The sequence below is a fragment of the Castanea sativa genome, chromosome 3 (assembly GCF_040712315.1).
Source record: "Castanea sativa cultivar Marrone di Chiusa Pesio chromosome 3, ASM4071231v1".
Taxonomy (NCBI): Eukaryota; Viridiplantae; Streptophyta; class Magnoliopsida; order Fagales; family Fagaceae; genus Castanea; species Castanea sativa.
Window position 1 is genome coordinate 45,459,524 of NC_134015.1, and position 27,317 is coordinate 45,486,840.

General features: G+C 34.8%; 4 protein-coding genes across 4 annotated transcripts; 2 read left to right on the forward strand and 2 right to left on the reverse strand.

Annotated features, from left to right (window-relative positions):
* The first annotated feature begins 183 nt into the window (after positions 1 to 183).
* On the forward strand, positions 184 to 6,212 carry LOC142628258 (uncharacterized). The gene is made up of 15 exons (XM_075802325.1): positions 184 to 537; positions 1,888 to 2,052; positions 2,168 to 2,279; positions 2,386 to 2,523; positions 3,139 to 3,243; positions 4,270 to 4,353; positions 4,424 to 4,539; positions 4,669 to 4,770; positions 4,859 to 4,972; positions 5,074 to 5,130; positions 5,230 to 5,296; positions 5,400 to 5,453; positions 5,564 to 5,638; positions 5,749 to 5,784; positions 5,905 to 6,212. Exons 2-15 carry the CDS (start codon positions 2,033 to 2,035, stop codon positions 6,016 to 6,018), a joined length of 1,194 nt encoding a protein of 397 aa, XP_075658440.1. The 5' UTR covers positions 184 to 537; positions 1,888 to 2,032; the 3' UTR covers positions 6,019 to 6,212.
* A 388-nt stretch (positions 6,213 to 6,600) lies between these two features.
* LOC142629034 (uncharacterized) lies at positions 6,601 to 7,161 on the reverse strand. The gene has a single exon (XM_075803033.1). The coding sequence runs from the start codon at positions 7,159 to 7,161 to the stop codon at positions 6,601 to 6,603; it is 561 nt and encodes a 186-aa protein (XP_075659148.1).
* A 2,162-nt stretch (positions 7,162 to 9,323) lies between these two features.
* LOC142629441 (putative E3 ubiquitin-protein ligase XERICO) lies at positions 9,324 to 10,077 on the forward strand. The gene has a single exon (XM_075803430.1). It carries the CDS (start codon positions 9,449 to 9,451, stop codon positions 9,908 to 9,910), a length of 462 nt encoding a protein of 153 aa, XP_075659545.1. The 5' UTR covers positions 9,324 to 9,448; the 3' UTR covers positions 9,911 to 10,077.
* Positions 10,078 to 13,634: 3,557 nt separating this feature from the next.
* LOC142629035 (uncharacterized) lies at positions 13,635 to 16,657 on the reverse strand. The gene is made up of 5 exons (XM_075803034.1): positions 16,263 to 16,657; positions 15,746 to 15,888; positions 15,039 to 15,482; positions 14,225 to 14,489; positions 13,635 to 14,133 (listed from the first exon to the last, which is right to left on the reverse strand). Exons 1-5 carry the CDS (start codon positions 16,655 to 16,657, stop codon positions 13,635 to 13,637), a joined length of 1,746 nt encoding a protein of 581 aa, XP_075659149.1.
* Between the last annotated feature and the right edge of the window lie 10,660 nt (positions 16,658 to 27,317).

Sequence of the window (27,317 nt, forward strand, 5' to 3'; positions counted from 1 at the left end):
TCGATAAGAATAATGTCCTTGTTTCTTTACCTCCTTGGTTTCCCAAAAAAAAAAAAAAACCTTCTTGGTATTTTCCTATTTGGTAAAAAAAAAAAAAATACATAGTAAAATATTAAATACCAAATCCCAGGACTCTGTACGTATGAATCTAAAATATAAATTCATAAAGCACAAACACTAAACCAAAGCTCAAAAACAACAATTACAACTTTACAAGCACACCATCCCACCACCAACCAACCAAACTTGAAAGTTGAGAAGAAACCAAACAGAAGAATTTTTCAGAAACCAAAATCCCATCTCTCTCTCTCACAGAGCTTTTTATTATACACAGATTCTATTCCCTTTCCTCTCTGCCCATTAAAATTCTCTAGCCTTTACTCACGTTTAATAATATATATATTTTTTTTGTTCACAAACGAAAAGGCTTTCCCAGATTTCGTTTTTCCAGCGGAAGTGGTTTTTCTCGTGATTCTCAAGCTTTTCCTAACGGTTTCCCATACCCGGATCTTGCTCCTGCTATTCGGGTCATTCCAGGTTGGTCTTTTTTTATATAAAAATCAGCTTGTGTTTGGTTGCTCAGTTAGGATTCTGTAGTTTAGAAGGAAATTGTTTTCCTTGCTTCAAACCCAGCAAAGAAAGTGAAAAACCTTTACTCAGTGGAGGTAAATTCTTGGTACTACTGTTTTGCTTTGATTTGGGTTCCAAGTTTACTCTTTTGTTTTGTTTTTTTTTTTTGTTAGTTTTCTTTACAATCTATAAGAAGCTGTCACTTATTGAGTTCTTCAAATTATGTATTATTGAAGTAAAAGTAAAGATTAGATTTTTAAAAAAATTAATTGGCCTGCTGGGTTCTAAGTGGTTTGAAATTTTATTTTATTTTTGGTTTTTGAATTAAAGTTGCTGTTGGGTTCTTGTGCCATGTGTTTGTTTCTCAAGTATGTACTTCAAAATTGAAGCTATAATAGTATAGGTAATTACTAAGACAAAAATAATGATTGGATATATTATTTTTTTTATAATTTTTGAGCTAACTTAATGGCTGAGTATTTTGTTGTTGGTCATTTTGTACTGTGTCTTTCAATGTAAGCAAGCCCCAGTTTTTTTTTCTTTGTCTTAATGAGGATACAATTACCTGGGGTAATGGGTTTCTGAGATTTAATTAAGAGATTTGGGTCTAAGTCAAAATGGGCACAAGGTTACATAATTTGTGGAGTAATGGCATGACTTAATTTGTGCTTGCTCCCGGGTTATAGGCTTTTTATCTAGGGGAGCACATGGTTGCTTGATTGGTAGAGTAGCTTGTAGAGGGTCATAAGGGAGAAACACATGGTTACTTGCTCATGATTTCACTCATATTATGTTTGAACAAGGGCGACTTGCTGGGTTTGGAAACGGCTACTTGCTGGGCTTGAGTGTATAATTTGCTTTTTTTGCGTCCAAAGTGAAGTGTTTTGCACCTGTGCGGCAGTGCTATACTGCTATTTAATGTTTCTTATTCAGGTTTTGGGATTACACAACACCAAGACCCCAGAGAGAGAGAGAGAGGGACAGCTTCTTATATAAGCTTCTGAAGTTTGTGATACTAGCAACTCTGGGTTGTGAGAAGATTACCTTAAATGAGCTTCAAAACTTTGTGATACAATTACATTAGATAACAACTTTAGGTTGTCACTTGTGAGTACCACCCAAAAGTTCATAAGATATTTTCAACCTAAAAGTATGTATTCTTATATACTTTTTTCTCCATTAAATGCTACGTAATTAATTCACACTTGTATGAAATTTTACTGCTGCTATTATTTTGTTTTATCTTCCACAGAGTGTTCGTATTCATATAGTGCAATACTTAAACTTATCTTCCTTTTTATAAAAAATTTATGGCAGGTATTGGTTCCTTTCATGAGGGTCTCTGTTACTTTCGTGGAGGACTGGCAACTCAAAACTTGTTAGATAATGCAGATCAGCTGCCCTTCTTTCTTTGTTGCAGCGGTTTTTTTGGTGAATATACAGTCAGAAGATTGTAAATAAAATGGGAATACTTTCACGCAGGTTCAGTATTACTGCTGGCATATATCACTAGAAAGATATTTTGAGAAATTTAAAAGGCGTTTTAAGTTATGATAAGAAGTTTCTTTATATAATATATGAATCTTCTTCACTGCAGTCCAGTTAGCAGAAAGCCAAACGAGACGATGAGGCTTATCATAACTACTTTTGTTGGAGTAGTTTTGGGTTTCTTCATAGGAGTATCATTTCCTACATTGTCATTAACTAAGGTACACAGGCTTAGAATTCTTTGTCTGGTATATATTCATGTGCTTCATATTTTTATTTTTTTATTATCAAGATGATGGGACATTTTTCACTGTGTAAATTTTGCAGTTGAATCTCCCGTCCAGCATTCTTCCTTCCATGGATCTCTTGCATGTGAGGGAATCAGGCGATGAAAAGACTTGGCTACCTGTGAATAGTATTAGTAGCCGCTCAACTGAAGCTCAAAATTTAACTGCTACATCAAAGGTAAACATCCTCTCATAGGTTACAGGTTTTACTTGGTTTTGAACTTTGCTGAAATTAACAGGTAATCCAATTGGAACCAGATCGATAAGTGCATTTGAGATTCTTGCACTTTCCTACTTTCTTGGGAATACTTTTTAGTTGGAGAGATCTGAGTTTTCTGGAAAGAACTCAAAGAACCCATTTGTTGTGAATGTTAAAGTGACACCTTTTTAACTTTACTGCTTGGAATAATGTCATATCGTAATTTATATGATGCAAACACCCAATTTTTTCTTCTCTGTTGACATCTTTCAACTATTGATCAACAAGTAGTGCAGTTAAAAAAACTTTTTGATTTTGAGGGCTGGCCAGGTGAAGATAGTGGATATAAAGGTGAAATAGTCTAGAAGAGAAAAATAGGGAATCGCTTTTAAGTGAAAAGATACCATATAAAAAGGGTCATGCATCCATGACTTTTATCATTCGGTGTGCTTTACATTATTCAATACATGCATGTTAAGTATGATCATGGTGAAATTAGAAATAATGCGCTCTGCGGATTCTTAAGAAATAGAAATAGGTCATTTCTATACTTTTGTACTTACTTTTCCTGCTTCACTTATTATTCTGCTGTAGATTTGGGTTCCATCTAATCCTAAAGGTGCAGAAAGACTAGCTCCTCAAATTGTTGCAGCTGAGTCAGATTTCTACCTGCGAAGATTGTGGGGTAACCCTAATGAGGTGTGTATTTTTCTGCAACTTAAATATTCCTTGTGGTTACAAAATATGTACAATGCCTACAACTTTTTTTATTCATATGTGAATATGATGCAATTAAGAATTTCAGAATGTCATTTAGTTTAGAGGTCATACCTAGTGCACAAAGCTCTCACTTTTGTAGGGTCTAGGAGAGGTCATGGTAGCCAGCCTTACCCCCCCTCCCCCCCTCCCCCCCAAATATATTGGAGAGGCTGATTCCTAGACTTGAATATGTGACTTGTCGCTTTTTGATGGAAGGCACTTGCTATTGCAACAAGGCTTGACCTCTAGAATGTCATTTAGTTTGGAATAACTAAATTAAATTATTGAAGACTGATTAAAATATGGTGTTTTTGTGAACAAATGTTTTTCTGGGATTTGTGACTTGGGATGAAGTGGAGAAGTTATTTTACATGTGAGAAGTTTTATTGGTGTTATGTATGACCATAATATAGAAGCTATAATTTTCCTCATCAATGCTTTATCATATATAACTCTCCCCATGTCAGTGTTTGGTGTCATAATGTTTTTAGATTTCACAAAGCTGGTCTCAAATCTGAAGAAAGGAGGACTATTTAGGTCAAGGGCCAGCATAAGATTTAGTCGCATTACATGAATTTTGATCATTTACAGAATTGAGTTGAGTACATGCAAAGAAATATGTAGGACTTCAAAAGTGAAGAGAATGATATTACTTATATAATAAAAAAACGAAGAGAATGATTATATGTTATAATTTGATACATGATGATAAAATGCATTCATTCATGTCCAGTATAATTCTAATACTTATTGTTCCAGTGAAAACTCTAATAGACAATAATAAAAAATACTCTCTCTCTCTCTCTCCGGTGCTGAGGAATCCTAAAATTTGCCACCGATGTTGTGACACTGATGCTTTAATGCCTCTGTTAATTCCCCCCCCCCCCCCCTGTAACTGAAAAGACATCTGATGTTGGTATATTAGAACATTTTAAAAACATTGAGTGATCAAGTTGGCATTTACAGGACTTAAAAAGCAAACCACGGTACCTTGTAACCTTCACCGTTGGTTATGATCAGAGAATGAATATCGATGCATCAGTGAAAAAGGTCTCTCTCTCTCTCTCGTTTCTTTTTCTGTGTTATTATGTGTGTGTGACTGAATATGTTATTCTGGCAGTTTTCGGGAAACTTTACAATCCTTCTATTTCATTATGACGGCCGAACAACTGAATGGGATGAGTTTGAGTGGTCAAAGCAGGCTATTCATGTGAGCGTTCGTAAGCAGACTAAATGGTAAGTAACTGCTGTTAGGTTTTTATGTATTATTTATATGACAAGTTCTCATTCTGCTTTTGCTCAGTAGGCTTAGGCGGTTTCTTTAATTTATGCCTCTAAATTTTACCATCTGAAATTTTGTACAAGGTGGTATGCCAAACGATTTCTACATCCTGCTATAGTGGCCCAGTATGACTACATATTTATCTGGGATGAAGACCTGGGAGTTGAGCATTTTAATGCAGAAGAGTAAGTTGGTTATGAAAACTCTTATATGATTACTTTCTTTCAGTGTACTCAGACAATTTTTTATGCCCCTTATAAAATTTAATTTCAGATACATAAAATTAGTAAGGAAGCATGGCTTGGAGATTTCACAGCCTGGTTTGGAACCTAATAAAGGATTAACATGGCAAATGACAAAGAGAAGAGGTGATCGAGAAGTTCACAAGTAAGAACAATGGGACCCATTTGTTGAAAGTCCGTTATTTCAGATTAATTATCAGACACAACATAACATTTATATTCTTTTTCCAAATTAATTTCTACCAGAGAGACAGACGAGAAACCAGGCTGGTGCTCTGACCCACATCTGCCTCCCTGTGCAGCGTATGTAAAATTTTTTGCTATACGCTATGGTTCTTAGTTCTTCTCTGTCTGATGCTAGAATTTAACAGATCTTCCATTGTTTTTCCTTCATTAATGCAGGTTTGTGGAAATTATGGCTCCAGTTTTCTCCCGAGATGCATGGCGCTGTGTGTGGCATTTGATTCAGGTATGGAGCATTCTACTATCTCCCAATTTAGAAATTAGTGGTTTTCAATTGTTTTCTAGCCTTCTGCACTATATTAAGTTTGCGTTACTTCTTTGAATTGCAGAATGACTTGGTCCATGGGTGGGGTCTTGACTTTGCCCTTAGAAAATGTGTAGAGGTGAGTGACCTACCTTTTGATTTTTCTGCTTTCTTCTTTATTTATTAATTCTTGGAGTGATTGCAATGCAATTATTTATTAAAATAAGCTATTTGCTTTCATGAAAACAGCCTGCACACGAGAAGATAGGAGTTGTAGATTCCCAGTGGATTGTTCATCAAACCGTTCCCTCACTTGGGAGCCAGGTAAAACAAAAATCGTTGGCAACCTTACATTCTCAAAATTTTATTACTCTATAGAAATAATACGTTATGGAATGAGAAATTAATATTTATTTATTTTATTCTTTTGGTAGGGAGAAGCACAAGATGGGAAGAAACCATGGCAAGGGGTATGTAGGGCTTTTTTCACATTATAATTAGTATTTTGCATCGCTCTCCTCTCTCTCTCTAATAAATCAGCTATTTGTTTATGAATTGTGTTGACAATGTTTATATTTCACTTGTGCCAGGTTAGGGAGAGGTGTAGAAAGGAGTGGACCATGTTCCAAGATCGGTTGTCGAAGGCGGAGAATCAGTATTTTAAGGCAATGGAAATTGGTTCTTCCAATTCCACAGTTCATTAGGGAACAGCAATGACAGAAGCTGATTGTTCTACAAGAACAACACCGCTTAGATTTTACATAAATTAGTAAAATTCATTATTATTACCTGTATCATTATTTGTTGAGAACTGCAATTTTCAAATCCTAGTTAAACACAAGGTGAAAGTCATAGAATTTTAGTGTCAACTGGAGGCTTTTTGGAGCAAAGTTTTAAATACCGTATTGGTCACCGTTTGGGTTATATGGGCAGGTTGGCAAATAGGCAATCAGATTGGAAGCAATAAAATTGAGGACCAATTGTGTTAGGTGAAAATGTTGATACCCCAAAATCAAATGCCTTGCCTAGAGAGATATTCTGTGTTCACCAATAAAGAATTATATGGAGGCATGACCAAATAAGAAAACACATTTAAGGCTTCCTCAAATCAATTAGCAAAGCATCACACATTCTCATCTCTCGATCTCTTATTGTATCTTTGCTTGTATGAATCATGAATTGCACTAAATGTTACTTTTTTTTTTTTTTTTGAAAGGGAATAACATTTCATTAAAACAATAACAGTCAATACAATGAGACCTGCTAAGCAGGGAAGAGAAACAAGTTCAGTACATTATATCAGTAAGTAGAAACGACAAGACAAAGGAGGGAGCAGCTCCTTTCCAAATTTGGTAGTTTCCAGTTCTTCTAGCATATTGAGCAAGTTCATGAGCTACTGCGTTATAGCTTCTACTTAAGTGCTTAAAATGATAAGACTCAAACGAATCACATACTCGAAGAATTCCCTGAATAAGGTGCCCAAAGGTGCTTTCAGTAGCCTTTTCATTGAGTGCTTGAATGGTTGCCAGAGAGTCAGACTCAACTATAACCTGAGGCAGCTGAAGTTCTTGAGCGAGGAGGACACCTTGTTCAATTGCAAAAATTTCTGTAAGCTCAACAGAATAATAAGCTTGAAGCGGTAAGCTAAGGGCAGCCACAACTTGGCCCTTGCAGTCCCTAATTGCAACTCCCACACTAGAGTGATTTTCCTGATCTGAAGATACACCGTCAACATTCACTTTGTGGGATCCAAGAGGGGGCAGAATCCATTTAGAGGGGGCTGGTCTTGTTAGGTCGAACTTCCAATTGGCATAGCACGAGAAGTCATCCACAGTGTTTTTTGCCATATGCCATACTTAATGTTACTTAATAATGCTACAATGTCTCTAACTAATAGTCCCACATATATAAGTTTTTTCTTTATTGGAAAAACTCATACTTCAACGGCCATTCTAGGCAAAATGTGCTACCTAAGAATTGAGGTTGGGGCATGCCGTGTGATTGGGGATAGGGCTATTGGAAATTCATGTTTTCACATGGTTTTGTGACTCAATAGGACCAGTTGCGTGGTCCACTCTTAAATGCTCCAATACTAAACTGAACCCAAGAGTATGCAAGTAGATTCTTGGTATAATGTATCTGTGGGGGGAAAAAAATGATACCCATATGTTTTAAATGAAAAGCAACATATGTTGATATCTTGATTCCCTAATTTGTCAGGGTTCGACAACTTGGAGCTAGCCATCTCATCCTCATACCAATTTTTTTTTTTTTTAGAAGAATACCAGAAATAAAATGACATTTCTATGGGAAAATTATTTGTTTTCCATTATTTGATTCAAACCTGTAAAATGTTTTTCCAAATTTTGGTTGAAGTGAAAACTAAGGCAGTGGTGACAATGATGGCGGTTAGAACTCATGATATTAATATTATAATTGTTACATTTGTAAAATAGAATTTAGATAAAATTCATGATGCTCTTCCTATAAAATTAATTTTTCTTTAATAAAACTCATGTATTTGTTACATTTAAAATAAAAAAAAAAAAACTCAAATGTATTTAACTCTATTTTAAATGGGTTTATCCAATCAGTTTCAATGACTTGAGAGTTGAGACACTTTTCTTCAAATTTTGACAATATAGTTCTAGCAAACATAAGGTACTCAAAGCCTAGTTTAAATGTTAATAATTTTGTAGTTCAATTAATATATTTTGATATTTTGATATTTAGATAGAGTAGAACTCTATCTTGTATAAAATATATATATATATATATATATATATATATATATATATATATTTTTTTTTTGATATTTCAGAGTAGAGACTTTCAAATTCCAAATCATCTATCTATCAACTCTCCAATTAGGGGGAAAAAAAAAGCAAACCACTAATTAAACTATGCATTACATATTTAATTATATATAAAAATATGCATAAGTCAATCTTAAGTAAACAACTCGGAAGCTTTAGTCAAGATGACACAAGCCAATTTAATCTGATGATTTTTTTTTAATATACCATAATTTTAGGAATCTCAATACGTTTCTTTGATGTGATTTTATGATTGTCCGACTCAAGCTTCCAAGTTTTTCTTCTTCAAAGATTCCTTAAATTATGGAATATATAAAGGAAAAAAAAAATCATAAAAAAAAATTATAAAATTGGCTTGTGTCATCTTGATGACTTTGATGATCATAGAGTAGACCATTTCAAATTCACTTCAACTTGGGGCCCCACTAAAGCTTTGATTTCAAAGGTGGGTAGTAGACCATTCTTTCGGTCTACCGGCATTGATCCACACGCCCAATCAGGTCATTTCACTCATAAATCCTATAACTGGGTATAGATAAATTATAAAGATTTTTTTTTTTATATATAAATAATAAAAAATGAGTGTCGACTATGAACTCATCAAATCCACGTTACATAACAATAAAAGCAATACCACATATATTATTAGGATCTTAATATAACTATCAATATAGCTGTATAAGTACAATATATTTGTTAGAGTGTCACTATTCAAACAGCCAAATCTTGCCGAATATTATGTGAAGCGAGAAGAACACACATATACGCGGTGTTAGATAAAAGCATTTACGTTTTATAAAAAAATTCGTGACTTTTGTATGTGTCACTAAGGAATCAAGAAAGTTCCATCCATCCCAACCCCAACTGAAAGGTGATCAAGCGCTCCAAAAGGCGCCACCTAATTGGCTAGCACAAAGCTCCGCGGACACGCGGCTCTCTCTTATTTAACCCCTTCGTTCCAATTGAAAACGCCAACACAACCGATTTTTCCAACGCATTTTCTCTCATTGTAAATGTAATCATCAATCATCAATCATTATCTTATACAGAACTTACACGTGTTGCTCTACTGCCACATGTAGCATTGACCCATCATGGTTGGCTCCATTAACCCTGGTTCACACATTCGTGGTTAGAATCAGCTCCTTCTATGTGTATATAAAGCTAAGCCCAAGTTGATAAATGTTAGCGAAGTCTGAAGTGTGTTGGGCAGTGTATTTGGAATTGGAAGCAAATTTTGCTACAAACTCTTCCACCACTTGTTTATAGCAAAATTTTTGTGCTATTTTTGTGGGATTTTGGGAACACAGAGAAAGATATGGGGCTCTCAAACTTTCCAAGTCCAGCTGAGGGAGTACTTCCTGTGCTAGTAATGAACACAATTCTATCAGTGGCTTTCTTGAAGAACATGGTGAGGTCTTTGCTCCAAGTGATGGGTGCTACTGCTAGTGATCAAAATCCATCAAATTTAGAGGAAGACCCAGATGGGTGTGTTCAAAATGCTAGGGAGAGGCGCATTTCAATAACCCAGTTCAAGTCTTTGTGCCAAAACAGGTCCATTAAGCTTGGCAGCACAAGTAAAATTAGAGGTGGAACTTGTACTAGTAGTAGTAGTAGTAGTAATGGGTGCACAATGGAATGTTGCGTGTGTCTATGTAGATTTGAAGCTGAAGAGGAAGTGAGTGAATTGTCTTGCAAGCATTTTTTCCACAAGGGTTGCTTAGAGACGTGGTTCGATAACAAGCATACTACATGCCCTATTTGTCGCTCTGTCGACTAGAAGAAGAATTACTGGCTTTGTTGGATGGATACCCTGAAATTTACATCTTTATTTTTTCTCTAGTGTACTTTCTCCTTTTGTCATCTTTTTTTTTTTGTTGAGCAAAATTAGAGAAAGTTATGTAACAATTTTACTTTCATTGAAATAATTTTGCTTTCCTTGAAATATTTACACCTCTCTCGAACTCCTTCCCCCCCCTACCCCCTATAATTCGTTCATAATTTTGAGCTTTAAATTAAGGTATAACAAATGTTGGGATTTGATGATTAAAAATGAGAAATGCGTAAAACAAATATACACATAAGAAGTGTAAATATAACACTGATTTCCTTCTTTTTTTTTCTTTTTTTTTTAATACACCTACAAGTACCAAGAAAATATCTATACTCTATATAAAAAAAGACAAATGAATTGTTTGTGTTTGACAAAATGACACTAAAAAACTTAAAACGGTAGAAGCTCAATAAACTGATAAAATTACATTATTACTCCTAATTCCTTTTGTTAGCTAAAGACGAAGTTGAGTGTTTTTTGTCTTTTTATTATCAACTTTATGGTGTTGCTAGAAGTTCAACTTTATAGTGTTGTAGAGGCCTATAGGCTCAATAAAGTTAAAAAAAGGGATCTTGTGCCAAGTTTCCTATGAATAATGAGAATAAATTAAAATGGGCACTATTAATATTTCTTGTTGAATAAAATTAATGTGTTCAGTATTTTTTTTTTTTTTTTTAAAACATGGCAGCACTTAAAATGGGTGGGTTGAATACATAAAAGGCCGGAAGACCAAAGCACTAGTCCAAGAGTGTTGGGCCTTTAAGTGAAATAATCCAATAAAACTAAAAGTCAGGTAAAAATGACCCGCATATCTAAAGCCGAGTTAAATAACCCGCAATTCAAGCTGGGCTTGATGACGCACACTTATCACTGGATTTTATGGTCTGTAATTAAGCCGGGCCTTATGGTTTCCAATTTCCAAAATTGAACTTCGAAATTCTAAAAAAAAAATTTATTGAGAAAAAAAACTACAGAACTTCAAAAAAATAAAAATTTCTCAAAAAATTCAAAAATAATTTCTCAAAAAACAAAAAAAAAGAACTTCAAAATTTTATAATTGTCTTCAGACTTAATGGACCACGAATCTAGTTGGGCTAAAAGACCCATACCTAAATGGGCTAAGGACCCACAAGTTTTTTTGGGCTTTATGACCCATTACACTTCACCCATGCGGATTGGGTCTTTCAATTAATACCCTTATTTACAGCAAGTTTCGGATTGCCATGATTCATGAAAGTCCATGCCGAAACATCAAAAGGCTTAGTTTATTGGGAAAAAAATCCATAACCCATAGCAAAGGTAATCGTCTCTTCTTGGCTTCAAATCATGGTCCAAACCCATGTATTTTCACGGGGGTTAAGAAATAAAATGGGAATTGTAGCTTGGAATGGAAGGTTTGAGTGTGTAAAATTTAACAGAGAGGAAGACTATACTTATACATGTGGGCTTGCCACTCTTTCAAGGATATTGATTTTCATACATACTTTATTTATTATACATTATTCGTATGCACCAACTATTTCATGTTTTAAACATGGACATTAATATAAATATATAAATATATATTAATAGGTAAAATCAAGAGAAAATTCAATAAGATTTCAAATTGTAATTCAATTAGAGTATAGTTTTGCACCATGTGTCTCATCTAATCTAAATTTTATAATTTTTGTGCCAAGTGAATTAATTTAGTGTAAAAATTGGATTTCAATTAGAGTTTTAATTTGCACTACGTGTCCCATCTAATTTTTTTTTTTTTTTTAATTTTAATATCAAGTGAGTTAATTCAATGTAGAAAACAAGGAGTCCAATATAAATAAACTTAATTAATATATATAAAACCAAATCTTAAATAAAATTTGATTAGAACCAAAATTAGATTTTGCCTTTTTTAGCTTTTCATAAAAATTAAATTATTTATATATATATATATATATATATATTTTTTGAACTAATGAGTATTTTTTTTATATTGTTTCTATTTAGATATTTTGTATGTGAAAGATCTTGAATGTTATAAATTATAATTGAGCTAAATGGTCCTATGCACTTATCCCTAATCAATTTAGGAGATACTATTGAACCAATTTATTCTTTTATTTTGTGTTGTATTTAGTAGAATTTCACGGACAATGATAGTAAATTGATATTGTATATGTAGTGTTCAATAGTGGTTTTCAAAATTATGGAGCAACCAATATCATTAAAGTAAGAAAAAAATCATTTTAGTACCTCCAAATATTCTGGTCAAACTAATGTCCTATATATATAATAACCTAAACTAACATCAATAGCACTACTAAAATTCATCATTCCTGTGTGTAAGTATTGTTGGATATATTTCAACAATTTACTTTTGTGATAAAGTAAAATGAACAATACACAGATCTAAGAAAAAAACAATAACACAAATAGATGTGATAGGCAAAAGTAATAAACAAATATTGAATATATTTAAGAAGAAATTTGCAGACCAAATACGTGAAGGAAGGATGATTCAGATCAAGTCTTGTATTTGACACAATTTCCTTAAAGTAGATTTCACCCCTTATACAATCACTGTGGTGCTTTGCGACTTATGGATGTCTGCCTCCTTAGATAAATAATCTACAACACGAAAATGAAGCACACAAGGTCGTGCTTTGCGAACTACTCAATGTCTCTTTCTCTCTTTGACACAAAATGAAATGCACAAAAATATTCTCACTAGGAGAGTTTTCTGAAAAGTTATTTTCCATGAATGAGGGACTATGAAATTATACGTAACTTAAAATTGAAATACTATTTCAGAGATAACTGCTGTATATAGACTCATTGACTCAAAAATAAAATAATAAAATATTATTATTAATTGAATAAGTGGGCCTAGTACACACATGCCTAAAGCCCAACCTAATATCCAGCTCAAAACTCATATTCTCTATCATTTCCAATGTGGGACTCAAGGATTTTCACCACTTTAACATCATATTCAAGTGGTCATGTTAGGAGTCAATTTTTTATTCATTCCATACTAACAATCCCCCACATGAACGGAAATTGATAAAGCACAATGCAAATGATAATGCAGATACAGAGAGAGTAGAAGAAAAGTTACTATATCGAGAGAGGTGGCTTTTGGCTTTGAACCTTCCTTTGTGAAAGACTATTAAATATACTAGCTAATCAGTGAACATGATATTTTTTAACTATCAGCCGTTTGTGTATACCAAGACAATAGAATTCACACAGCTCCATTTCAAACATATTCCGTTCTTATAGTTGTGTTCATTTCGGCTCTGAACATATCCTGGTAAATTCATGAAGTGCTTTAGAGAATTCATTCTTAAAACTCTCATGGGAGTGACCCACTTCACACTCATATAGGTGACTCTTTTTAAGAGTATCCTCCTATACCCCACTTGGTTTTCCAAGATATAAGAATCATTAAAAGCAAAGCTTACCCTAAACATCGCTTACATGCATCACTATTTCATTATAAGAACAGGTGGGAGATGTTATCTCCATAGTGATAAAACTAGTTTCCACGATTCGGTTGTCCCTTTGAACCTAGATCTTGGGATCTCTAGTCAGCTAGGTTGGGTTGCCATCCCGGAGACTTTTATATCATAAGCTTTAACCCCATTTCCCTCGATGAGCAGTTTACTTGCTCTCTATTCAAACCTTTGGTTTACGGATCTACTATATTCTCTTTCGCCTCTATGAGGTCAATGGAAATAGTTTCATTAGAGAGCAACTGCCTCACGGTATTATGTCTTCGACGTATATGTCGAGATTTAGCGTTGTACATACGAATCTGTGCCCTACCAATAGCTGATTTGCTATCACAATGTATACAAATAGGAGGCACAAGTTTTATCCACATTGGCATATCCTCTAGGAAGTGACGAAGCCACTCTGCTTCTTCTCCTACTTTGTCCAATGCGATAAATTCTGATTCCATTGTGGACTTAGCAATGCATGTTTGTTTAGAAGGCTTCCAAGATACCGCTGCACCACCAAGTGTAAAGACATATCCACTCATGGATTTGGTGTCTTTTGTGTCGGATATCCAATTAGCATCACTATACCCTTCTAGTACAGCTGGATACCGAGTGTAGTGCAACCCATAGTTTAGGGTGTATCTCAAATACCTCAAAACCCTAACTAATGCCTCCAGTGGTCTTCTCCTAGATTTCTAGTGTATCTACTCAACTTGCTGACAGAATATGCTATGTCCGGTCTAGTGCAGTTCATTATACACATAAGACTACCTATTACTCTCGAATACTCCATTGAGATATTCCTTGCCCTTTGTTCTTAGTTAGATGTAAATTTACATTTATAGGTGTTCTCATTGGACTGTCATCATATTTCTTAAATTTCTTAATAACTTTCTTGACATAATGTGATTGAGATAAGACAAGTCCATTAGATTTTCTAGAAATCTTCATTCCTAGTATCACATCTGCAACACCTAAATCTTTCATGTCAAACTCACTAGTCAACATTCTCTTGGTAGCTTTAATGATATCATTATTGTTACCTATAATGAGCATATCATCAACATAGAGACACACAATGACATAGCCATTTGCGGTATCTTTAATATACACACATTTGTCACACTCATTGATTCTAAACCCATTAGACATCATTACATTGTCAAATTTCTCATGTCATTGCTTTGGAGCTTGCTTTAATCCATAAAGAGATTTAATAAGCTTGCAAACTTTCTTTTCTTGACCAGGAACAATAAACCTCTTTGGTTGTTCCATATAAATCTCATCATTTAATTCACCATTTAAGAATGCTGTTTTTACATCCATTTTATGTATCTCTAGGTTATGCAACACTACAATAGCCACCAACATTCGAATGGACGTTATTCTTGTATCAGGAGAATATGCGTCAAAATAATCCACACCTTCCTTTTATTTGTAACCTTTTACAACAAGTCTTGCCTTTTACTTGTCAATAGATTCATCAACCTTTAATTTCCCCTTGAATATCCATTTATATCCTAGAGGTTTATAACCTGGTGGAAGATTCACTAGTTCTCATGTATGATTTTGAAAGATGGATTCAATCTCACTATTGACAACTTCTTTCCAGAAAGGCGCCTCAGGTGTAGAGATAGCTTCCTTGAAGCTTTGAGGTTCATCTTCTAACATATAAGTTAGAAAATTCGAACCAAACGATTTTGACATTTTAGCCCTCTTATTACGTCTTGGATCAACCTCATTTCTCTCTTCCATTAACTCTTGATCATGAGAGGTATTAGAAGTAGACTTAAAGTTTCTCTTAAGAGAACTTGATACTTGTGTGGATTTATAAGGAAATATTTCTTCAAAAAATACTGCATTCCTTGATTCAATAATAGTATTCGCATTCACGTCAGGAATGTCAGATTTATGAATTAGAAACCGATATGCACTGCTATTATGAGCATAACCAATGAAAACACAATCCACTGATTTTGATCGTAACTTTATCCTTTTAGGAATAGGGACAACCACCTTTGTCAAACACCTCACACCTTTAAGAATTGATAGGAAGGCATTTTACCTTTCCATAATTCATATGGTGTCTCCTTGGTTTTCTTTCTAGGCAATTTATTAAGAATATAATTGGTGGAAAGAATAGCTGCCTCCCACAAGTTCTGCGGTAAACCGGAACTTATCAACATCGCATTCATCATATCCTTCAAGGTTCTATTTTTCCTTTTAGCAACTCCATTTTATTGAGATGAATAAGGTGTAGTGGTTTGATAAAGAATACAAAGCTGTAAACAGAACTCACCAAAAGGTGATTCACATTCCCCACGTCTATCACTTCTTGGAACCTTAATCTTTTTGTTGAGTTGATTCTCAACCTCATTCTTATATTGCATGAATGCCTTAATTGCCTCATCCTTACTCCTTAGCAAGTACACATAACAGTATCTAGTGCAATCATCTATGAAAGTGATGAAATATTTCTTACCACCTCTAGTTTGTACAAATTTCATGTCACATACATAATTATGTATTAAATCTAGAGGTTTAGTGATTCTTTCAACTAATTTAAAATATGCTCTAGCCATCTTATAGCTTCCACAAAAATTTCACACTTACGATTAAAATCAATTTCAAATTTAGGCAATAAATTTAAATTTATCAATCTATCTACAATATAATAATTAACATGACCCAATCTACCATGCCAAACATTAAATAACTCAAGCATGTAAACAGAATATGTACTCTTATTATTATTAATAGCAGTCATAACATTTATCTTAAATAAACCATTACTCAAATATCATTTGCCCACATACATTCCACTCTTAAAGAGTGAAAATTTATCAGATTCAAAGACCAACTTGAAACCATTCTTGCTTAACAATGAGTCAGATACAATGTTCGTTTGAATTTCTGGCACATGCAGTACATTTTTCAAAGTAAGAAATTTGTCCGTAGTCATCTTTAGCATAGTCTTTCCATTTCCTTCAATCTTAGAGGTTGAAGAATTCCCCATGAAAAATTTTTCTTCATTACCCACAGGATTATATATAGAAAACATTTTCTTTTCTGAGTATACATGGCGAGTAGCCCCAGTGTTCATCCACCATTCTTTGGTATTTCTTCCTACCAAGTTCAATTCAGAATTCACCGCAACAAAGTTCATGTTGGTTTGAGCCACAACAGGTTTCACAACAATTTTGTTTGACATATGTGTTTAACAAAATTCAAACAAATTGAATCTTCAAAACCAGCCAAATTTAAGAAATAAATATAAAGATTAACTTCCAAATGTTACTGTGCAAAAACTAAAGTCAAGCCAATATTATTTTTTTTTCAACACCGAATTACAGAAAAAGAAGAGCACAGTACACACTAAACTACAAAATGGCCCAACCAAGCAAATAAGACAAAAGGCTTAATATTATATAATATAAACCAAACCACTAACACTGTCAATCATGAAATCAACTTTATCCAATGCTTATAATAATATCAAAAACACTAAACCAATGAAGCTATACAAATATCTACCGTCAACCCACAGAAACAAAAATCTACAAACAATAACAACGGTCAAACCGACACCAAAACGTAATGGAAGACAAAGACCAATAACTTTATAGAAAAACAAAGAAGATAGATATCCGCGATAAGATAAACACAAACCCGATTTTGCGCAGAAATACAAACAATGGCCGATTTAGCGTTTTTTCAACAAACACAAAAAAACCCTTTCACTGTAAAACACAAAAATAAATTAAAGAAAATTTGCTTTAAGATTGTCGAGTATATTTCAACCATTTATTTTTGTGATAAAAAAAAAACAAACAATACACAGATCTAAGAAAAAAACAATAACACAAATAGATGTGATAGACAAAAGTAATAAACAAATACTGAATATATTTAAGAAGAAATCTGCAAATAATTAAAAACTCACATACCAAATACGTGGAGGATAGATAATTCAGATCAAGTTTTGTGTTTGACGCAATCTCCTTAAAGTAGATTTCGCCACTCACACAATCACAGTGGTGCTTTGAGACTCACGGACGTCTGCCTATAAAATGATCTATAGCACGAAAACGAAGCACACAAGGTCGTGCTCTGCAAACTACTCAATGTTTCTTTTTTTCTCTTTGACACAAAATGAAATGCACAAAAATATTCTCATTAGGAGAGTTTTCTTAAAAGTTCTTTTCCATGAATGAGGGACTATGAAATTATATATAACTTAAAATTGAAACACTGTTTTAAAGAAAACTGCGGTATACAGACTAACTGACTCAAAAATAAAATATTATTATTAATTGGATAAGTGGGCCTAGTACATACATGCCTAAAGCTCAACCCAATATCTAGTCCAAAACTTATATTCTCTATCATTTCTAATGTGGGACTCAAGGATTTTCGCCACTTTAATATTATATTCAAGTGGTCACATTAGGAGTCAATTTCTTATTCACTCCATACTAACAATTTTTTATTGATATAAAACAAAAGATTAAAAGATTAGACACATCATCATCAGTTTGATTTATTTGAGGAAAGAGTAAATTGGCATTAGCAAGTTGGTATTTGAAAGGAAGAGTTATACATGTGGGCTTGCCCATTAAAATCAAATGCCTCTAGCCATGTTAGATCACACCCTTTCCCTAACTCACACTCATTTGATCCTTTTTTGCAAAATTTTTTAATCATTGAACTAATTCAAGACTTAACAGTTGCTTTTAATCCTTTCTTTTAGCGCTTTCAGATTTTGTTTTGTAGGCGTGCAGTGATAAACACCAGTCATCCATTAACCAGTGACTTTCGAAATTGACTCCCTTCAAGAACCCGGATCTTTCAAAGTTATCATTCAAATTAAAATCTTGCACATGACATTCATGAAATACCATAATAATTTGAGTAATATTATTATCAAAATTTATCCAATGCTTTTTAAGTGTTTTTATTTACATAATTTTTTTTAATATAACAGAATTTCAATTCAATACGTACTTCTTGATGATTACTTTTATCAATGCTTTAAAGAGTAAAAAATATGATTTAACATTAGATACTACCTGTGTCTAATTTTTTTTATTAATTCCTAAAGTTAACAATTCAATAAATTCCAAAATATAGAATTAGATTTAGAATAATCAAATGTGTAAGGACCAAAGATTCGTAAAACCAGCTTAAAAAAACGTTGCTGGTGCTTTATTCACTTAAAAGTCCTCATACAATACATTTGGTAGAGAGGGTTCAACAACCAAAAAGCCCTTATCTATAATGCCCCGACCCTTATTTATACTATTTGCTCTTCTCATCGTGGCTCTACACCTCACAATCTACTATATTTTCCCTTTGACACCTGTCCGTCGGTAATAGTACAGAGTTCTAGCTTTGCATTCGACACTGTTCAGGTCATATCCACATTAATGCAGCGGATTGATCTGATACCTTCCAATTAATGCGGCCAGAATGGTTGTTGCCGGGCATTTAATGCATCTCTCTAACTTAGCCTACCACCTTCGGATATTTGCCACCTTTATGTCAGCAATGCCCATGCCACATCATCTTCGGGCACTCCCAGGTAATTTCCTTTACTCCTTTGCTCCATCTTTCCTACTGTATGTCGGCCTTCCTCTCTTCGGGTCTTCGGGTTCCCGGGTCCTCGGAACCTCACAAAATGTATAGAACCATAATCTTAAAGAAATAAAATCAATTAAAACTTGAATGAAAACTGTTACAGATATTTGTTTATATACAGAGTTAGTTACAAGGAAAAGCGGAAAAATAATTTAACTAACTATTGAACTTAACTAATTAATGGCTCACAGCTATACACACTAATAGCCATCAAAACTACTGTTGTTTGCTATAGAGGCGGCTTGTTTTTCTTTCCTCACAGCCTTCTATTCTTTCTTCTTCTTTTATCTTAATCTTTGACACTCTCCCTTAAGGTAAATATTGTAATCATGAAGGTTACAGATGCCCATCTTAATAATAAGGGTTGAAGATTATTGATTAGAGCTTAATGCATTTGTTAACAAATCTACTAAATAAGAGTGTGTATTGATTTGAAGCAATTTAATCACTTCAGCTTGTGTTTTATCTCTTACCACATGACAATCAATTTTTATATGTTTCATACATTTATGAAAGACAGGATTTTTTCTTATATTAAAACAACTTGACTGTCATTGAAGAGTAATGCAAGTCTGTCATGAATGGCATTTTTTAAAATTTTTTTTATTTATGAATGTCATGAATAACATTTAATTCCTTAAGCACCTACAAAATCCATGTAATCTCATAAACAACAACTACCATTCACCTATACTCAGCTTATTCTATGGACCTAGAAATAGTGTTTTGCTTCTTTGATTTCCGTGAAATCAAAGAATACACAATATCCAGTGATAGTTTTTCTTGAATCTGAACATACATCCTAGCGTGCATCTTCAAAACCTTTCAGAAATATGCTTTGGACATGAGATCTATTTACATATTGAACAATCCACTACGCTAACAAGATCAAATACACACATAGTTAGATTTGTCTTTTTGTTTAAACTAGATGAACTCTCGCACGATGTGCGGTTCATTTTATTATTAATTTCCTCTAATATTTCAATAATTTTTTTTGTACAAAATTTTAATATTGACTGTTCTATGTTTATAGACAAAATAAAAAGACAAAGTAGTATAGTGATTTGATCATACTATATGCATTTAAAAATTGAATAATATAGTGACTAATATAGATAGGTATTTTTTATGCCCACTCAGGAATGCAAATATCGTTTTGGTAAATAGAAATGCAATTTTTTTTTTTTTTTTACATTCTTAATTGTGTGTAATTAAAATTTTCTTCTTTTTTTGTTGGACTTTGTTTCAACTGTTGCAAAAGTAACTGAACTTAATCAAGAATATCATATTTCAAATCAATTGTTTTTCATATATATAAATCTTAGAAAAATGACATCAAAACTTTATTATAATTAAATAATTAATATAAAAATAATTGTATTTATCACATTAGTAATCCTTTTAATTACATATAACAATATTTTAATATATAACATGAAAAAGAATGTCATATTCCAAATCATCTATTATTATTATTATTATTATTCCAAATAAAAATAGTTTCTTGTAGAAAGTCACTCAAGATATTCTTGTATGGCAACCTTCTTGTTATGAAAATGTGCTTCAAAGGGCATATATCGATAGGTTAAACTTTGGTTTGAATATAACTTCTACAAGAATGGAGACGACTAATTCTATCATCATCTCACTCAAGCGAATGTCAAGCATCTCGTGAACTTTTTATTTGACTTTCATGATCGCTCAAGAGAATCTTGATTTTGCTCTACCACACATTCAATTCTTTGATATCTTCAAGCAACTCTTTGATATACTTTTACCTAACATAAAAACTCTTACAAAAACCCTTATTGACACATTTTTTGTCACATGGAATAGGTCAATCCAAACCCTAACTAAATTTTATTAAATTCTTCCTTTTAAAGTTTGATTCTCAAAAAAAAAAAAAAAAACTTCCTTTTAAAGGAAATTTCACAAATCAAACAAGTCAAGCTTTTTGGTAATTCACAAATCAAACAAGACAAACTTTAGTCATAGAGTTAAATTACAGAAATGTAATCCACCTTTTTTTTTTATTAAAAAAAAATAAGGAAAGAAAGAAAGAAAGCTTTAATAAGAATTTGTTTTATTGATATATACTTTGCTTTTAATTATTTGATAATTGGGGACGAAAATTTGAACCTTTAAATATTTTTGTTGAAAATACTAAAAGGTACTATTTGTGCTATAACACTCTTTATGATTATAAATTTATTATTCATGTAACATATGATGTTTTTGTTCATAATCTTCAACCAGTAATTTGATGAAAATATCTGCCATGAAAAAAAGAGAGGACAAAAAAAAAAAGTAAAAAATGCACAAAACACAAAACACAAAGCACTTTATTAGGAAGTATTTCACCAGTACATATGAGACATAATAATGTCAAAAAAAATAAAAAATAAAAGGCAATTTGATGCATTATTTAAGCTATAGATAATTTGCAACAAATTGCATGAACACAAATTTCCCATGACCTATATATATGTATTACTGATCAGGGTAATGCTGTATATATATAATATAAACCTTATAAATGTTATCACTCAGCGAGACCTCATGGTCATCATCTTGCTCGTTTCAAACTTTTTGTGCTCAAGTTTGATAAAGTCTTCAGCTTCTTCGTCGACAGCTTCATGAACATGATTACCGCTAAGTTTGGCATATTGGGGAGCATACTCGTACCCTGCAAGTCGCACCCTTCTTGGGGCCTCTGTAACACGTTCCTCCTCATAATCATTGTTGTATGTCACATGTTGTTGGACTTTTGGGTATTGAGGACGATCAATGTGGAGGCTTTCAGTCATAACGTCAGAAATTGTGTTTTGATAAACTTGGTACTCATCTGAGGTACTCCTATTCTCACCATGATGATGATGGTGATGGTGATGGTGCTTGGAATGATGATGATGATGAGTACTTCCGAACATTTTGTGTCGCTATTCAACTGTTTTTTTTTTGATGTGGTAGTTATATTTTCGAGACAGTAATTTATAGAGCAATGGTTTTATTCCCGAAGGATGTGATTGAATATAATACTCTATTTTTTGGCCTAATTTTTTGGACCCGCGAACCTAGAAAGAAAAAGGAAACAGCACTACGTTTTCTTCCATCCATGTTTGGGTCATATCATCAAGGCATAAGGAATCTATAAAGTACTTGTAAGTTGTAACTTTGTTGCCAATTGAAATTTCTTAAACTAGTTGGGGATAATTTTTGTTCTTTTCATATATGGAAACCAAGGTACAGTCTAACAAATTTAGAAGCTTAAGGCAATATATTTAAATAAGGTATTTTTGTTATAATTTGAATAATATTTAACTAGTATTTAATATCATAATTTTTTAATAATAAAAATCTATTCCTTTTATTCTGTAATTTTTTTTTTGTGTGAAAAAATGCTTAATCTATAACAAATTTTACTAAAAAAAAAAATTTCAAATGATGTAGAAATGAATACAATTAGTGACATTTAAAGAAGATAATAAACAAATATTTGAATGAATGACGTAGGGATATTATAAATTTTACAACATGAGGCTTACAAAGATGTATCATTAATCACAAAAAATAATTTAAAAATACATTTAATAGGTTATTGACGTCCACATATCATATTAATTTTCACATCAATATGTAAAATTTTCAAGTAAAATTAATAATATTTCTAACATTTTCCTATCTGAATTATTTCTTGCGATTAGTGACACATATATTTGTGAAATTAAGAAAATGCTAGAAACATAAATTCTTTTTCTAAAACTTTTACAAACTGATGATGTGGTGAATTATTATAGATAAATAAAAAAGTGATGTTATCAGTGGACCCAGATGAGAACCAGTAAGAATTTTCTACAACAACAGTTTGTAGAAATGTTATAAAATAGTTTGTAAAACTATAGCATTATTCTATTTGTAAGATCCATATATTTAAAGTTGTATTATCTCTAACATTACTCAATACTTTGGAACTTCTTAAAAATAGAGGAAAATTATAAAACTAATTTTTTTTTCCTATATCTCCATTTTTTTAAAATATATCAATTTTTACTCCAAAATTTGGGGTCTTCCTCTGGTAGGGCCCTAGGCGGTGGCCTAAGTGGTCTAGGCCTAGGGCTGGCCCCAAACAACTCCGAATCTTTCCCTTCTTCTTTTATTTTTTATTTATTTTTTTATTTTTTTAAGGAGAACAAGCCGAACGAATATCTTGCCCACCTTCTGGTTTAAAATAGTCCAAATTGTCACTTCACTGGTCTTTTGAAGATAGACGCATGAGAAGTTTGACATTGTTTTTTCTTTTGTTCTCAGAAGACAAATTTGATTTCCTGACTTGGACTATTTAGTTATGCTTGGGAGTTTAAGTTAGGCGTGTTAAACGTTTTAACAATTTGCATAATTTTAGGGATAAACTTGTGGAATCTTAAGTCATGTCAGCATAACTGCGTATTGCCAAATTCTAGTTGATATTAAGATGTGATTCGTTTTGATGAAACAATTCAGATGGATTTTCTTGGAAGTAACATATGATACATAATGAATAATATATTTTACTTTCATGTTAGACTCAAGAAAACAGGATTGATGATGTTATGTATATGGGATTAAAGTGGTGCAAGCTTCCCCGTCAATAATGTGGGTGTCTAAAACTCTTCAATCATGGATATATCGTGTATAATCTCTCATCTAACACACATAACATAATTATAGGAAATATGATGCCTAAGTGTGTATAATCTCTCATCTAACACACACCAGCATAATTGCTGTGGGGAGTAAAAAGACTCAGGTGGGCATATGGGCCTTTGGGCTGTAGCAAGGAGGGCCAACCTGCTCTTAAGCTAAGAATCTGTTAGTACTGCGAATCTGTCCATACGCCGAGGGTCTGAGGACACATCCGATAGTAAGTTTCTCCTCGGATAGACCCAGGAGAACTCGAAGCTTCACCATGAAGGTCAAGGCAATATTCCGGAAAGACTGTTGGTCAAAGGGGGGAAACCCTGAACCTTCGAGGTACACCGGTGTTAGAAAGATACAAAAAGCAAAGGCTGCCACCTCCACATTAAAGACTCTGCACCTACCTCTCTGGCCGCATTAATGGGGAAGTGACCCTTGAAATCGCAGAACTGAAACTTCTGGTCACTATTCAAAGGCACTAAGAAAGGAAATATCTAGGAGGGAGTGGGTTGGAGCAACACGTGGAAAAAGCATCAGGAAAAGAAGTATTTAAGGGGTATGAACGCCAAAGAAAAGGGGGCCTGGAACTAAGAAAGAAAATTAAGAATTGTAACCTTTAAGAAAGAAAGAGAAATAATACAGAAGTAGTCCTTGGCTCACGTCCGAGGAGGTCTATTTGCAATTATCATTTATTATTTACAAGTGTTTGTAACTTTTAGCCTGTTATCAAATTCTCAGTACTTCTAATCTAGATTTCAAGCCCACACTCTACAAAATTTCATTGTTTAAGGCTCATTGGGCCTGAGCTCGTGATCGTCTTTGGGTCCAGGTGCAATTGTGCACTTACAATTGGCGCCGTCTGTGGGAATCTAGTAAAAAAGGAGCTGGGATACAATGGCAGGCCTAGGTTCTCACCATGCGGAATCACAGGGATCACAACCGGAGGATCATTTCGAGCGTCTTGAGCGTCAAAGGGATCATGAGGGAAGTGTCCATACAGAATACCCCAGGGCTAGCCACACTCAGGGCGGGGGTAACACCACTCACGAGGATGGTGCTAAAGCCATGCAGAAGGAGATTGGTCGTTTGAAAAGAAAGCTGCGCCGCGCTAGACATAAGTCTTCACCGTCCTCATCTAATCCTTCTTTAGAGGAAGTCCGGGGAGGTAGTTACAGCTCAAGGTCATGCTCACCCCCTAGCGCAATGTCCTCTTGTGAGGAGGACGACCAGCCAGCTCGCAGACGTAAGAAGCTTTCTTCTAGGGGCTTAGGGAACGATGCTATGAGTCGGGCGTTGCACCAACTCTCCAAATCTCCATTTTCAGGGAGGATTGAGAAAGGGAAGCTTCCTAGGAGATTCACCCAGCCTACCTTCACCATCTACAATGGCCAAACTGATCTGGTGGAGCACGTGAGTCACTTTAACCAGAGGATGGCGGTGCACTCTCATAACGAGGCTCGATGTGTAAAGTTTTCCCTCTAGCTTCGGGACCCGTTGCTAGCGAGGTGGTTCAACGGCCTTAAATCGGTCTATAGGTTCGTTTGGGGAGCTCACTAGAGTATTTCGCTTCGCTCATTATGTGTAGCAGAGTACCCCGCCATTGGACTCGCCGCTATCCATGACCATGAGGGAAGGGGAGACGTTGAAAGCATATTCCGACCGTACTAGGAAATGTTTAATGAAATAGATGGTGACTTGATGAGGTGGCACTCAATACCTTTAAGGTAGGTCTTCCTACGATCACGACTTGAGAAAGTCTTTGACCAAAAGCTCGTCTCGCAGCGTACGTCGCCTCATGGACCGTATTGACGAGTACAAAAGAGTGGAGGAAGACCACAGCTAGCAAGGAAAGTGTAAGGAGAATGTTATCCGCCAGAGAGAAGGGATTTCGTGTCGAACGGGTACCACAACAACAAGCCGAGGAGAGATTACGTTGGGTAGTCCGCCGCAAAGACTCGGCCGTGAACATTGTGTTCCGAGAACCAAGACATCGGCTGTCGGAGAAAGTTCGTAAGGAGCCCTTCTTCGTATGGCCTCGGTAAGATGGCGGAGACCCCGCGAAGAGGAATCGAACCTCTTTTGTCATTACCATCGGGATGTGGGCCATACTACCGAGAACCTCGGGACCCTTTGGAACCACTTGGAGCAACCGGTCGTTGAAGGAAAACTAAAGCAAAGACTTGTGTCAACTTGGTGGGTGGCAATTAATCGGCTCAAACAATCGAGGAACGGCTCATCTCGCCGGCGTTAGGAATGATCAATGTTATTTTTTGCTGCACAGACTGACCGGCTCTCGGTCCAACCAGTGGTGATGGCAGCTTTCACATCCTCGTGCCGAGGAGTCGCTCGCAGCCGAAGAGGGTGAAGCTGAATTTTCCCGTCTTGGGATTTTCCGAGGAGGATAAAGTGGGGACTATCCAACCCCATGACGATGCTCTTGTAGTTACTCTTAGGATAGGGAATTATGATGTGAGGAGGGTGATGATAAATCAGGGCAGCAGTGCAGATATCATGTACCCTGATTTATTTAAGGGGCTAAGGTTGAAGCTGGAGGATCTCACTCCTTATGATTCACCACTCATAAGTTTTGAAGGAAGAGCCGTTATGCCGAAGGGACAGATTCGCCTACCCATTCAATCTGGTTCAGAAACGGTTGAGGTGGATTTCATTGTGGTTGATGCGTACTCCCCGTATACAGCTATCCTCGCCAGGCCGTGGCTGCATGCTTTGGGAGCCGTCTCCTCTACCTTGCATGTTAAGGTTAAATTCCCCTTGGGGGAATATGTTGAGGAAATCCTCGGCAGCCAATCGGTGGCCAGGTAATGCATATCGGCCGCAGTGCTTCATCAGACAGAAGCCGAGTCATCAGCTTTGCCCATCCAAGAATCATAGCAATTAACAGCTCCTAATGCACCTGTAGTGGTGACAGGAGAGGAGGCCCATTGTGAGGAGTTAGAGAAGTTTTTGATAGCCGATGATCCAGAGAGGTTCTTCCGAGTCGGCATACGCTTGCCGCACCAGGAGAAGATGGAGTTGTTGGAATTTCTGAAAGACAATATCGATGTTTTTGCGTGGGATCCTTATGAGGCTCCAGGCGTAGATCTGAGCTTCATTTGTCATCGTTTAAACGTCAACCCTACCATTGTTCCGAGAAGGCAGCCACCTCGGCGTTCTTCCAAAGAACATTCTAAGGCTGTGAAGGAAGAGGTGCTCAAACTCAAGAGGGCCGGGGCTATTAAAGAAGTTTTTTATTCCGAGTGGTTGGCGCATACGGTTGTGGTTAAAAAGAAGAATGGAACGTGGAGAGTATGTGTGGACTTTACGGATTTGAACAAGGCCTGCCCCAAAGATTCGTTCCCAATGTCGCGTATTGATCAACTAGTGGATGCCACTGTCGGACATCCTCGTATGAGTTTTTTGGATGCCTTCCAGGGTTACCATCAGATTCCATTAGCATTGGAGGATCAGGAGAAGACCGATTTCATTACTCCAACATGGAACTACCACTATAAGGTCATGCCATTCGGGTTGAAGAATGCTGGGGCTACCTACCAAAG

Excerpts from the sequence above, each read along its gene's own strand:
- LOC142628258 (XM_075802325.1), top strand. The coding sequence starts at position 2,033 with ATGGGAATACTTTCACGCAG. Across the intron at positions 4,354-4,423 it reads TCGATGCATCAGTGAAAAAG|TTTTCGGGAAACTTTACAAT; the intron begins GTCTCTCTCTCT and ends TTATTCTGGCAG. Across the intron at positions 5,454-5,563 it reads CCCTTAGAAAATGTGTAGAG|CCTGCACACGAGAAGATAGG; the intron begins GTGAGTGACCTA and ends TCATGAAAACAG.
- LOC142629441 (XM_075803430.1), top strand. The coding sequence starts at position 9,449 with ATGGGGCTCTCAAACTTTCCAAGTCCAGCTGAGGGAGTACTTCCTGTG.
- LOC142629034 (XM_075803033.1), bottom strand. The coding sequence starts at position 7,161 with ATGGCAAAAAACACTGTGGATGACTTCTCGTGCTATGCCAATTGGAAG.
- LOC142629035 (XM_075803034.1), bottom strand. The coding sequence starts at position 16,657 with ATGTCAAACAAAATTGTTGTGAAACCTGTTGTGGCTCAAACCAACATG. Across the intron at positions 14,490-15,038 it reads CTGGAAAGAAGTTGTCAATA|GTAACAATAATGATATCATT; the intron begins GTGAGATTGAAT and ends TGCTCATTATAG. Across the intron at positions 14,134-14,224 it reads TCTCAATGGAGTATTCGAGA|GAGAAGACCACTGGAGGCAT; the intron begins GTAATAGGTAGT and ends CTAGAAATCTAG.